At 48.6% G+C, this 11420-nt stretch overlaps 5 protein-coding genes across 5 annotated transcripts; 4 read left to right on the plus strand and 1 right to left on the minus strand.

The window, feature by feature from the left end:
- Window positions 1–491: 491 nt before the first annotated feature.
- BKA67DRAFT_565441 (fungal-specific transcription factor domain-containing protein) lies at window positions 492–3771 on the plus strand. The gene is made up of 7 exons (XM_046102812.1): window positions 492–1174; window positions 1225–1459; window positions 1512–1799; window positions 1861–2055; window positions 2105–2152; window positions 2200–3066; window positions 3119–3771. The coding sequence occupies exons 1-7, from the start codon at window positions 916–918 to the stop codon at window positions 3282–3284; spliced, it is 2058 nt and encodes a 685-aa protein (XP_045958804.1). The 5' UTR covers window positions 492–915; the 3' UTR covers window positions 3285–3771.
- On the minus strand, window positions 3712–5533 carry BKA67DRAFT_592619 (amidase; the record flags this gene model as incomplete). The annotated part of the gene is made up of 5 exons (XM_046104854.1): window positions 3712–3769; window positions 3824–3878; window positions 3929–4072; window positions 4132–5200; window positions 5261–5533. The coding sequence occupies 5 exons, from the start codon at window positions 5531–5533 to the stop codon at window positions 3712–3714; spliced, it is 1599 nt and encodes a 532-aa protein (XP_045958805.1).
- Window positions 5534–6302: 769 nt separating this feature from the next.
- On the plus strand, window positions 6303–7998 carry BKA67DRAFT_592620 (major facilitator superfamily domain-containing protein; the record flags this gene model as incomplete). The annotated part of the gene is made up of 4 exons (XM_046104855.1): window positions 6303–6428; window positions 6480–6504; window positions 6655–7781; window positions 7846–7998. 4 exons carry the CDS (start codon window positions 6303–6305, stop codon window positions 7996–7998), a joined length of 1431 nt encoding a protein of 476 aa, XP_045958806.1.
- Window positions 7999–9022: 1024 nt separating this feature from the next.
- Window positions 9023–9596, plus strand: BKA67DRAFT_535854 (uncharacterized protein; the record flags this gene model as incomplete). The annotated part of the gene is made up of 4 exons (XM_046100072.1): window positions 9023–9184; window positions 9241–9323; window positions 9379–9484; window positions 9540–9596. The coding sequence occupies 4 exons, from the start codon at window positions 9023–9025 to the stop codon at window positions 9594–9596; spliced, it is 408 nt and encodes a 135-aa protein (XP_045958807.1).
- Window positions 9597–10449: 853 nt separating this feature from the next.
- BKA67DRAFT_565487 (uncharacterized protein) lies at window positions 10450–11322 on the plus strand. Its single transcript, XM_046102813.1, has 3 exons — window positions 10450–10732; window positions 10788–10997; window positions 11052–11322. Exons 1-3 carry the CDS (start codon window positions 10636–10638, stop codon window positions 11117–11119), a joined length of 375 nt encoding a protein of 124 aa, XP_045958808.1. The 5' UTR covers window positions 10450–10635; the 3' UTR covers window positions 11120–11322.
- Window positions 11323–11420: the final 98 nt, after the last annotated feature.

The raw sequence follows: 11420 nt of genomic DNA on the forward strand, positions 1-11420 counted from the left end.
GGACGCGTGAGCTCCACGAAGCGAGCACGACAGCACATGTGCGATGCGAGCCAATTTCTCAATTGAAAGAGGGGCGGTCTGGACACGCGTTGACCTTCGGGGAGGCTTGTAAATGAGAGGAAGGCGCGTAGATGAGATACGGTACCTGTCAGCAGCTGAAAAGCTAAAGCGTTTAGTGGAGGGGTGTTCTGGGGTCACACTACATAGAACATATTCGGGCGCTCCCGCAGTGTGGGGGGCTGTTAGCTGCTTGAGCATTGTAACTTAGCAACTATTGCGTCCGTACTAGCTTGTGTGCAATTGGTATCTTGCCGGATTAATGTTGAACATCGCCGAGATTTGGCAGGCTTCAAGCGGCGCAACGTGCATTTAGATACTGACACAGTGAACTGCTCGGCATGCTCGGCGTTGAGCCCCACCCTAACTAGCCAATTGTTCGCCTCATCCTGCCCCCGCGCGAGATGTGCATGCCACCATCTGTACGAAGGGCTCTTCGGTCTTCGCTTGCAACTCGGCATCCTGCTCCTGAAACAATTTTGTCGCAAACTCAATCATCAGAAGTGAAAGTAAAGCCAAGACAGCCCGACAGTGTATAGGATCCAATTGAGCTCACGTCCGTGGGTCCCAAGTCGTTAATCGTTATTGCCAAGCGGGGCGCCGCATGCCCGTCCGTGGTTGAGTGAACGGTTTATACGCCGTGTCCATGTCGAATTCCCAAGACGTCAACCAGATCCCCGTGGAGGATCTGACACCGGAAGAAGCTAGCCGTATAATCCACTCACATCGTAAAGTTCGATATGGTGAGTGGCCCAGAAACTTTACCGTCGTTGTTTAACTAGTTAGCTCTTGAGTCAGTGTGACAAGAGCGAAGCACATCTTGAAGCTTACCATGCGCTTGTAAGCAGTCTACTGACTATGGCATCGATAGGCACTGCTTGCTGGCCTTGCCGTCAGCGGAAGGTCAAATGTGATAACCAGCAGCCATGCGAAAATTGCGTGAAGCGGGAGCATCCGCAACTATGCTCGTATAAGCCCAATCGTTCTAATGCTGGCAAGGCTGCATCAGTTGAAGCTGGAAGCACACATGGCACGAAACGCCCCCATTCACCCGAGGAGGGTGAAGAGTATGACCATGGACATGACCACCAACCGTCAGGATGGCCTAGAGCTATAGGTACATTCGACCTGTCTTTAAGCAAAGTGACATACTCACACCTTACTTAGATCAATCGGAGTCTATGGAGATACCTCGTTACATTGGTCAAAACAGCATTCCTGCCATCTTACGCGATCAACCTTCGCCCATAGAGACGAAGAATGGCATAGATATTCGACGTGACATGCGGCCTATCTGGGGACTTGACAACTCTGCGCCCTTCCCGCTCATGTCTACGCAACATTTGGACAGGATGACACAGGAAATATCAGCGGAGCTTCCTACTGACCGTGAAGTCCTAAAGTATGTTCTAGTAACTTGAAGGATATTTTACACACTAATTTCCCAAGCACAGGCTCTTCAAATCATACAAAGAGGTGCCCCATCCCTTTTGGGGCTTCGTAATTGACATAGAAGATCTTGAGTCGCGTTTAATGATCTATCTTGAAGAGCGAGCAAGAAGTGTTCGCGAGGCGGGTGCCAAAACGCAACACGTTTCCGCCTCCTGGCTTGCCATTCTTTTTGCTGTCCTCGCTGTTGGCTCTCAATACCATGACTCACCATACCATATCCGGACTCGAAATTCCCAAAGATATATACAGATATGTTTCCATTTCCTGAGACTTGGCAATTTCTTACTTAGGTCAGTAAGATCACACTGAGGATAATACGGACAACTTCAAAGCTGACGACCAAATCTCAAGACCGAATCTCGACTCGATCCAAGCGCTCTTAATGACAAGCTTTGTTTTGCTGAACGATATGAAAGCAGAGGGCTCCTGGGCTTTACTTGCACTAACATGCAGGCTTGCTCAGTCTCTGGGACTTCACCGAGCACCATCACAGGAAGACGGATCCGCAGAGTTATCCGTCAAAGATTATGTTAGGAGGAAACTTTGGTACAGTGCACAACTTCATGAACTAAGCAAAGGGTACTAACTGCAAAAGGTGGACTTGCCAGTGGCATGACACCCTCACATCTCTGTCGTTCGATCGGTAAGTCAAAACGCTTTCAAATAAGTTGAGATTTAACCAATAAACAGACCTAATATGACAAACATTCAATGCTGTCCAATACCGCTATCGCCGAGCGCCACTGTACAAGGCCTTTCTTACCTCGAATCCATGTATCATCTTTGTCAGATTATATCTGAGAAGCTCAATCCGGATGCCTCTTCGACAGCGACATATGACACCATTGTAGCAAACTGTGATGAAGTGTTATCATTGCGTGAAAAAGTCTACCCGCAATTACGAAATAAAGAGGCACTGAAGACAGTGGTTGACCGACTTCAGCATTATGCTTTAAGACTTCACACTGCGTTTGTGGTGTCTGTATGTTGTCGGCCAGCTCTTCGTAGTGACTGCACAATGCTGAGTCCGTCCGAGAAGAAAGCATTGTCTGCTATGTGCAAGGCGAATCTTATCGAGACAGTCGAAATGTTTCTCTCCATGCACAATATCTCTGTGATACCGACACGCAGCTGGGCATTCACGTACCACGGTCTCTCATCGGCTGTCCTCCTCGGTCTCTTATCTGAACCTAAGACAGAAACGGAGGTTCGTCGTCTTCAAGGTGATCTCATCTCAGCTCTCTCAGCAGCGGCTGCGAAAGAGCGCACCAGTCCACCACCTGGACATATCACGATCAGCGACAAAGATATTGAGCTATCTGGGCCGTTGTCTAGAGCCTTAACTGCCTTGAAGCACATCTATGACTATGGGTCGTTACAGGGGCTTTCGGGGCTCAAGAGCGAAGTGCCTTCGGGGGCAAGAACGCCGGTTGCGTCTTTGCAAAACGCAATGGGCAACCTGCAGCAAAGAGCACACCCCGGGTTAGATCCACATCAAGATGCTGCTCTCGCAATGACCGAGCTTCAAAATGGGGCCACGTTGCCTGACTTCTCTACGTCAGTTCGACTCCCTGATGAAACTATACCAGCAAGCTAATATTTTTGTCAGGAACATGCACTATAATCCATCTTTACAGCCATTATCAGTCCAGGGCGTTACGGACATGACGCAAATGGACCCTACAGCATATATGTCGAATATGTCGCCAATGGACCTCTATGACTCTATCTTCTGGGGTACGTCTTATGTGTCAACAATTTATAAATGTTACTGATTATATGCAGAATCACCCGATCCATTCTATACAGGAACTGATATGAATTTCGACTTTATGTCCCAGCAGCCGCCAGGTGGCACTGGAGGGCATCAGTACTTTTATTAGTTGTTTGTTTGCTAGTCTATCTGTTTCCTGGCGCCACTTTCAGTTGCCCTAAAAAAAACCGGATTTACATGGACATTCTGGAGTCCAAGCATGTGTGCGACGGTGTTAGGAAGTGGAAGCATTTTGGATGGAAAAGTTATTTCGGAGCAACAAGGCGCTTTGACTGAGATCTCTGGACGTTATTTTCCATACCCATCACCGTCGTGGTATTTTTTAATTGATTATACCTATTCGGCCAGCATCTATGGTTTATTTTTTTTTTTTAAATTCTTTTTCTTCTCAGTGCCTTACTTGCTGGCAGTTCCTCTTCGATTAATACTTAGACTATCGCATTCAGTATGACCCTAGTCATTGCGATGACCTTTTCTTCCTCAAGTCTAGTTGTCATAATTAGCAGGATAGTCGAACTGATGTGTTTCTCTGGTCCGTACCTTCTAGCAACCAATTGCAAACTCACTGGCATACGATGCACCGCAGCCGGATTATCTGGAGGGAGTTAGCGTCGTTCCGCTCTTTACGAAATGATGGAAACTAACAGTCTGATTGTACCATGCGATCCATATCATTCAATCCTTGATAAGACTCTCCAAGTGCCTTGTCGAGTTCCGCATCAGTCGATACTCCGGACGGAAATGACATGCACGCATAATCCAAAACATTGTATACGCCTGTATACCCAACTGAATGAGAGAGGTTAGCAAGAAACTCTCACCAGTTGATGTCAAAGATAGGTCCTTACCATGTTGAAACTTCCCGTTCTCCACGCTACTATATGGTGTAGTAGGGCACAAAATGGCATCGATACCTGCCTTATTCCAGCGGTCGAGATACCGCTTCTGGAAAGCAACACGTTCGAGATGTAGCCGCCACATCTCAGACGTACTGATGTCCTTTGCAGTTTCGTACATTCTCATTTCAGGCCGCCATGGCTCTCCCGATCGCTCAATCTCTTTCGTGATGGCATTGCCGCCATCAGCTACGAACATGCGTCCAAGCAAGTCCAAGCCCTCGAATTGATCCTCAGGCGACCAATCCACAACGTCGTGGCCGGCAGCCTTTAACTTGTCCACGGCAATCTTGAGTGCCCGGGTCACGGGTGGTGTGGGCAGCACCACGCCATCATTCCACATCACCGCAATCTTCAGTCGTTTGGGCAACTCGATGGCGCGCCAAGGTATAGGGGCACATCGCGGATCAACAAGCCACGGTTCCGAGTCTACAACCGTCTTAGAGTAGAACTCCAGGTCATCCAGGGTCCGCGTCAGGGGACCATTTACGCTCTGGACTGCCTCTTGCCCGGGCATGCCGGAGCGACAACCCAATGTCGGGAAGCGGCCAAAACTAGGTCTCAAAGTGAACAATCCCGTACATGCAGCAGGAATCCGCAACGAGCCGCCAATATCCGTGCCAATGCCTAAGGGGCTGCCCTTGAAGACGACGAGGGCAGACTCGCCGCCCGAAGACCCGCCACTTGTGAGTTTTCGATTCAATGGGTTGACTGTCCGCCCAAAGACATTGTTTACGGACTCGGCAATCATCATAGCCGTGGGCACGTTGGTCTTGACATAGAATACGGCGCCAGCGCCACACAGCAGTTCTGCCAACGCGGCATCATATTCAGCGGGCTCCCCAATATGGCTCACAAAGCCTACAGTCGCGTCTAGACCGCACAGATTAAAATTATCCTTGAGAGAGATGGGCAGGCCATGGAGTGGGCCGACAGGTTTGCCTGTACGCGCCAAGTGCTCATCGAGCTTTTTGGCAGTCTCAAGCGCGCGCTCGAAACATGTGTCAGAGAGACAGTTTGTCTATAGAGGCATTAGATTACTGAGAAAACATGGATCGTAGCGGGTCAGGGAGGGGTGTACTAATTGATGTGCTGCTGAGGCACGCTTGCAAAACGCCCTGGTCACTGTCTCGGACTTTATCTCACCGGTCAAAAGTTTGGAAAGCAAGCCAAGAGCACTGGATCCCGTAATGGCCAGTTCCTCCGAGCTGAACCATCCCGACTGCTCTGGAAAGCTTGTGACATCGTCTACATCGTCGGCTGGCAACAACTCGGCCGGGATTCTCCACTCTGGCGGAATAGAATCGTGGAGAGCCTGACGCTTTTTTGCTGCACGTTCTTCCCAACCTGACATTTTCGATAAGCTGTAAACCTGAATTACATATAGTTTCGAAATGTTCCGACTCTCGTTACAACCTTGTATAAATAGGTGCGTCGTCTCTATTAAGTTCGCTATTCTTTGGCACCAGGAGTTATAATTGACCTTAGGCAGCTAGGTTCTTTAAGATCCGATTGACGGCATTATCGGCATTGGGCCGATCAAGCTAACGGTATAACAAGGCCTCCGACACATACGCTTACTGTAGCTGGGGTGGATTGACCTGAATAGGAAAGATTGCTGGGGTTCAGAGCGCCTATCAGAACCCGCGGTCCGCTTGCGAGTTGCGGAGACACTAAGTATCAAAGTTGGGGTCCATGAGCGGAGCCATTGAAAGAGCCTTTATCACACTCTCAATGTCAACTCATTGATCAGATCCTTATCTCAAGAAGCGCAAGGGTCCCTAGAACTGCCGGCCGGCGAGCGACGCATATCATGAACTGAGGCTCAACCCACAGCGCTTCTCTGGCGCCTACGTTGACTGATTGTAACGACCGAATGCCGTTGCCAAGGTGTATGCTTTATCTTCGAATCAAACCCGTCCGATCGCATGCCTACGAAGCGCAGTGGAGTGGAAGATACGGTATAATCGGAGGTTCGGCGCCATAACACCTCTCATCTTCGTGGCCCTGACAATTCACATTAAAGAGTCGATTCTCAGCATCGTGGACGTTGAATCTTATCGAAAAAGCAAACCAAAGTTCCTACCACGTGCAGCAATTTGCTTGCACCAGAGATCGCCGCCATGGGCGTCTCGTCTAAGCTGCATGACTACCTCCACACGGAATACCAACCAGGTGAAAGGAAGCTCGTTCAGAAGATTGATTTTTTCATTCTCACATTTTGTTGTTTGAGCTATTTCACGAATTATGTAAGTATTTAATACTCAACCACCTGTAAGTACATGCTGACCAAGGCTCAGCTCGATAGATCAAATCTCGCCAATGGTAAGCGAATCATGAGTCAACTTTGCCGTTCCTCGAGTTCCTTAATTTTTAACAACTCGAGCCGCCTCTTGTTTCCAGACGAATCTTCACCGCACTCTAGAAACCCCATAAACTGACTAGAGGAGGTGAGTGCTGACTTGACATTTTTAGCCTATGTCTCTGGTATGAAAGAAGATCTTGGTTTCGTTGGCGATCAATATAACCAGATCAACACATGCTTCACAGTCGGATATGTCATTGGACAAATCCCTGCGAATCTGTCTCTACATTATGTCAAGCCGCGCTATTTCTTCCCTTCAATGATGGTAATTTGGTCTGGTTTGACCATGTTAACGGCATCAGTCCAGAAACCACAATCCATCATGGCTATCCGATTCTTCCAGGGTATTGCTGAGGCGACCACTTTCGTTGGCACCCACTATATCCTAGGCTCGTGGTACACGGAGCGTGAGCTCGGTAAACGCAGTGGCATCTTTACAGCATCTGGCCTCGCTGGCACCATGATCGGCGGCTTCATTCAAACGGGTATCTACTCTTCCTTACATGAGAAGAGCGGATTGACGGGTTGGCGGTGGCTGTTCATCATTGATGGTCTCATAACTATCCCAGTAGCGATCTATGGGTTCTTATTTTTTCCGGACACGCCTCAAACCACGACAGCCTTTTATTTGACCGATGCAGAGAAGGCATTGGCCCTGTCGCGCATACCAGATGTCGAACAGAAGTCGCCAATCACTTGGAAGTTTCTTAAGATGGTGCTCACGTCCTGGTACTGGTGGGGCTTCGTCGGGCTATGGATCATTGCTGGCGAGACAGAATCTTTTTCCTCAAATGCGTTGTTATCGCTTTATATGAAGAGCCATCCAACCAACAAGTACACAGTGTCGCAGCTCAACAACTACCCTACTGGTGTGCCTGCTGTCGGCATAATCTCAACCCTTTTTTGGGCCACCTTGACGGACTTTCTTAATGGAAAACGCTATCTGGTTGGTTACTTCATTGGTATCACTGGGATCGTTACATCTGCCATGATTTTGACGGCTTCGAAAGATCCAACTAATCCAGCTTCGACGGCAACCGTCTTTGGTGCGTACTACTGGGCAGGGGCTGTGTATGCATGCCAGGCGACATTTTTTGCCTGGTGCAATGATACAATGAGATATGAAGATCCGATGTATCGTGCTGTGGTTTTAGCTGGCATGAATGTCGGTTCCAATGCAGTAAACGCCTGGTGGTCCATCATTTTCTACGGCGCCTCAATGGCGCCATGGTTCGTTGTAAGTCATACCCGGAGTTCCGACTATATGCCCTATAGGTGACTGACATTTTTTTTTTCTCCAGCGCGGTATGTGGGCTATGATTGCATGTTCAATTGCATTGGTCCTCTGGACTGGCGGTTTAGCCTTTTTGACTCGGCGGCATGACCAGCGACGGAGACAAGAACAGGTGGATTATATTGCCGATGACGGGCATGCAGTCGATAAACAGACATAGCTATTCTGGGTTCTTGAGGTTCGCCGTAAACCCCCATAGTTCATTCGTATACGAGAAAAGATGTATGATGTCGTCAGTTCATACCAAAGACAACACGTTCGTGCCGGTGACGTCTGCGAAGCTACTCTGCGCTGGCTAGCACCAGCGCTCCCCACATGCCCCGTACCGCGCCTTGCCATCATCCGAACCTGCACAGTGCATACAAGATGCCAGTCAAGGTATACTCAGTAGGGTAACGTTGTGCATGCTCTGCGTACAACATTAGAAGTCCACTGGGCATAGCTTAGCAACTACCATGGTAGAGATCCCCCGGTGCTTCCAAGCCTTACCGTCAGCTGATTTCAGCTGAGGCGGCTGCCTTGATCACAGCGCAACCTCGCTTGTCAGCTAGCGGCTAAGGAGTGCTGAAAAGTGCCGGTACCGCACTCAACTTTGGGGGCTGCTAGCGCATGAGTTGGCCCCAATCATTAGCGAATAACGGGGAAACGCAGGGTCCTCGGGAATGCAGCGCCCAGAAAGCCCACACCCGGTCTCCGTCATTCAACCCACGGAGATATCCTTCTTTCTAGACAAAGTTCTCGATATTTGCTTCCTTGCTATACTGACATGAAAATGCCCAACTCGGAAAGTCCAGTTGTGTCGATCGAGGCGCAATACGAACTGGAAGGCTGTCCGGCGGACGGCGGACGCTACGGACGAATGTGCCAGTTTACAGCCATGCTTATTCCGGCAGATTTGAAGTCGATCAGCGGGTAACTTACGGTAACCCAATGACCTCACAGCCTGGGTCCAATCTCGTATTCACTGTAGACTGTCATGCAACGTTGATTGTGATGGCAATTTTGGCCATGTCGGCGAGCGAGTTGGCTGTGCCCTCTAAAGAATAAATAGATACGGAAGATTCTCCATTGAGGTTCAAGACCCTCTGCATCACTCAAGTAAACAACATATTTGCAAGACACTCCAAGCACTAAGAACAACCTATTATAATCTATCATATTTTTTTAACAACTAATCAGTCAATATGGTTTCAATCAAGACTCTTGCCGGTGCCGCCCTGGCCGCCATGCCTTCGGCTTCCGCCTACATCTACAACGTGACCGCTCCCGACACAGCAGCTGCCGGCAGCACGGTTACCGCTACTCTAGACACGGCTATTTACGTCCAGAACTACGTTGACTACTCTGTATGAGCATTTCGGCCAATGTTTCGACTGGAGCAGCTTCTAACTCACTATACTAGATTACCTGGGGTCTGAAGCCCGCCAGCTGGAACTGCGGCGAGGTTATCTGCGTCGGAACCCAGATTGACTTCACCCCCATCTAGTATGTGTGAACTCACACACTCTTCGTCACCAAGATTCTCTAACAAACGTTGCAGTCCCGACAGCGTTCCTCTGAACAGCTTCACGGTCGACCTGACTATTCCTAACACCACAGCCGCTGGTGACTACCAAATCGTTGCAGCCATCCCTTACTTGGTGGGCGTAAGTTGATTTACATCTTGACCGAGTGCATCCATTGTGCTCACATAACTTGCAGGCATCTGGATCGTTCGACGTCAACGCATTTTACGCCAACATCACCATTACCGCCTAATAAACAACACTATCGAGGGGGTCTGGTTGAGAGTTATCAAGAATCATGTTGCATCGTATCGGCGTTCAATACCAAGGGCTTCGGCTCAGGCATTTAAATATTTTTTGCATCCGAAAATACATATATATATATATATATATATTAGCGTCAATCATTTAGCGAGGGAATTTTACGACTTTCCAAGCCTTGTTGTTCTTTTGCAGTACGAAATACAATCTGCTTGCTGCCGTTTAGAATGGACCACGATGACGTTAGAAGAGAATGCGCACCTTCGATTTCAAAGAGCGATTGCCCAGAGAGATTGACAAGGGTATTAGAGGAGGAACTTCGTCCAAATGCCTGTAAACCATACCAGTATTCCTCAGGTGTAGTACTTTCTGAAGATGCATTTTCACAGAAACCGTGGCGGCAGTTTATCGCCTAAAGGAAGAAAAAGGGGGCCGATTTTCCGATGAGCGAAAGTGGAGCGTCGCCCGCATCGTTGGGAATGCGGGTCCGTGACAACCCTCATGTTGATCAAGCACTTGGCTCGGAATGTTCCCAGGAGATCTGTTTCAGCGCGCGAACAGTGATATTTTTCGTCAACATAAAGCTTCTCTTTTCTGTCTGTCACCTCTGCTCCCCTTCCGACACCCATAGATCTCTGAGCTTTACATTCTTTTCTAATTCGAAAGTTCGTGAGACGACACGAGATTCCCCTTCCAGCGAATCGAGCAACTCAACAAACCACAACACCCGCTTTCACGATGGTGGGTCGCCCTTGTCGAAAGGACATATTGAGAGGGGTTTGGAATGACTAACTAAATTCAAACCGACAGGCCAGAACATTGTCCAAGGAGGAGATCCAGGTGTTCAAGGAACTTTTTGACTCATATGTATGTGAAGTCAAAAATGCCACGTGCCAACTCCGTACTGACTTGGCCACAGGATCCAGACAGGGATGGTACGCGCCTGATGCATCCGAGATGGAAACCCCAGAGTACCTCATGCTGATACTCAAAAACTAGGTAGCATCACGGTCGAAGAGTTCGCCAAGGTGATGTCTCAGAGCCCCGGCCAACCACCGACGGCGGAGGAGGTCGAGAAGATCGTCAAGGAAGTCGATCTCGACGGTGACGGCACGATCAACTTCAATGGTACCGTCAACGCCGGCTCATGGTCTTTATAGCCTGCGTACTAACGTGGGCTCAGAATTCATCACCATGATGACCGGCCAGCCATACCCACCGCAGGACGAGGATGCGGAGTATTCCAAAGCCTGGAAGCAGTTTGAGCCGTCTCTGAACGGTTCCATCACCCAAAGCCAGCTCCGGCAGCTGATGGATGGCTTGGCGGAGCCTGTCAGTGATGCCGAGATTGATCAACTGATCAACGATGTTGATGGTGAGGGGAAAGTTAGCTGTGAGTACTTGCATGATACATTGTGCATTGATATTGACTGATGTCCAATGTTAGATAAGGAGTTCTTGCACTTTATCAAGAACAGGAATGTGGAAGATGATATCCTGAGCGGCTACCAATGAGTTTGTCGCCGATCGGTTGCCCATAAGTAGAGTCGTTGTGAAAGGCAATATATACGTTGAGAAAAATTTCAATGAATGATATAACACATGCCTAGAAGTTGAGCCATAGATCATGTTCACTTGTTTCAGGTGTGAACACTTGTCTGCAGAAATGTAGAAGTAAATCTGTATATTCTTTGAATGTAGCGATGTGCTTATATGTGGAAGATCTTGATTCCTGTTATCCATTACCCCTTAGACAATTATGTCCATTTCTTCGCCTGAAAATAAAATAAAAATAAAAACGCACTTGCTCTGCCTA

This window comes from Truncatella angustata (assembly GCF_020726525.1).
Source record: "Truncatella angustata strain MPI-SDFR-AT-0073 chromosome Unknown BKA67scaffold_4, whole genome shotgun sequence".
Classification (NCBI taxonomy): domain Eukaryota; kingdom Fungi; phylum Ascomycota; class Sordariomycetes; order Amphisphaeriales; family Sporocadaceae; genus Truncatella; species Truncatella angustata.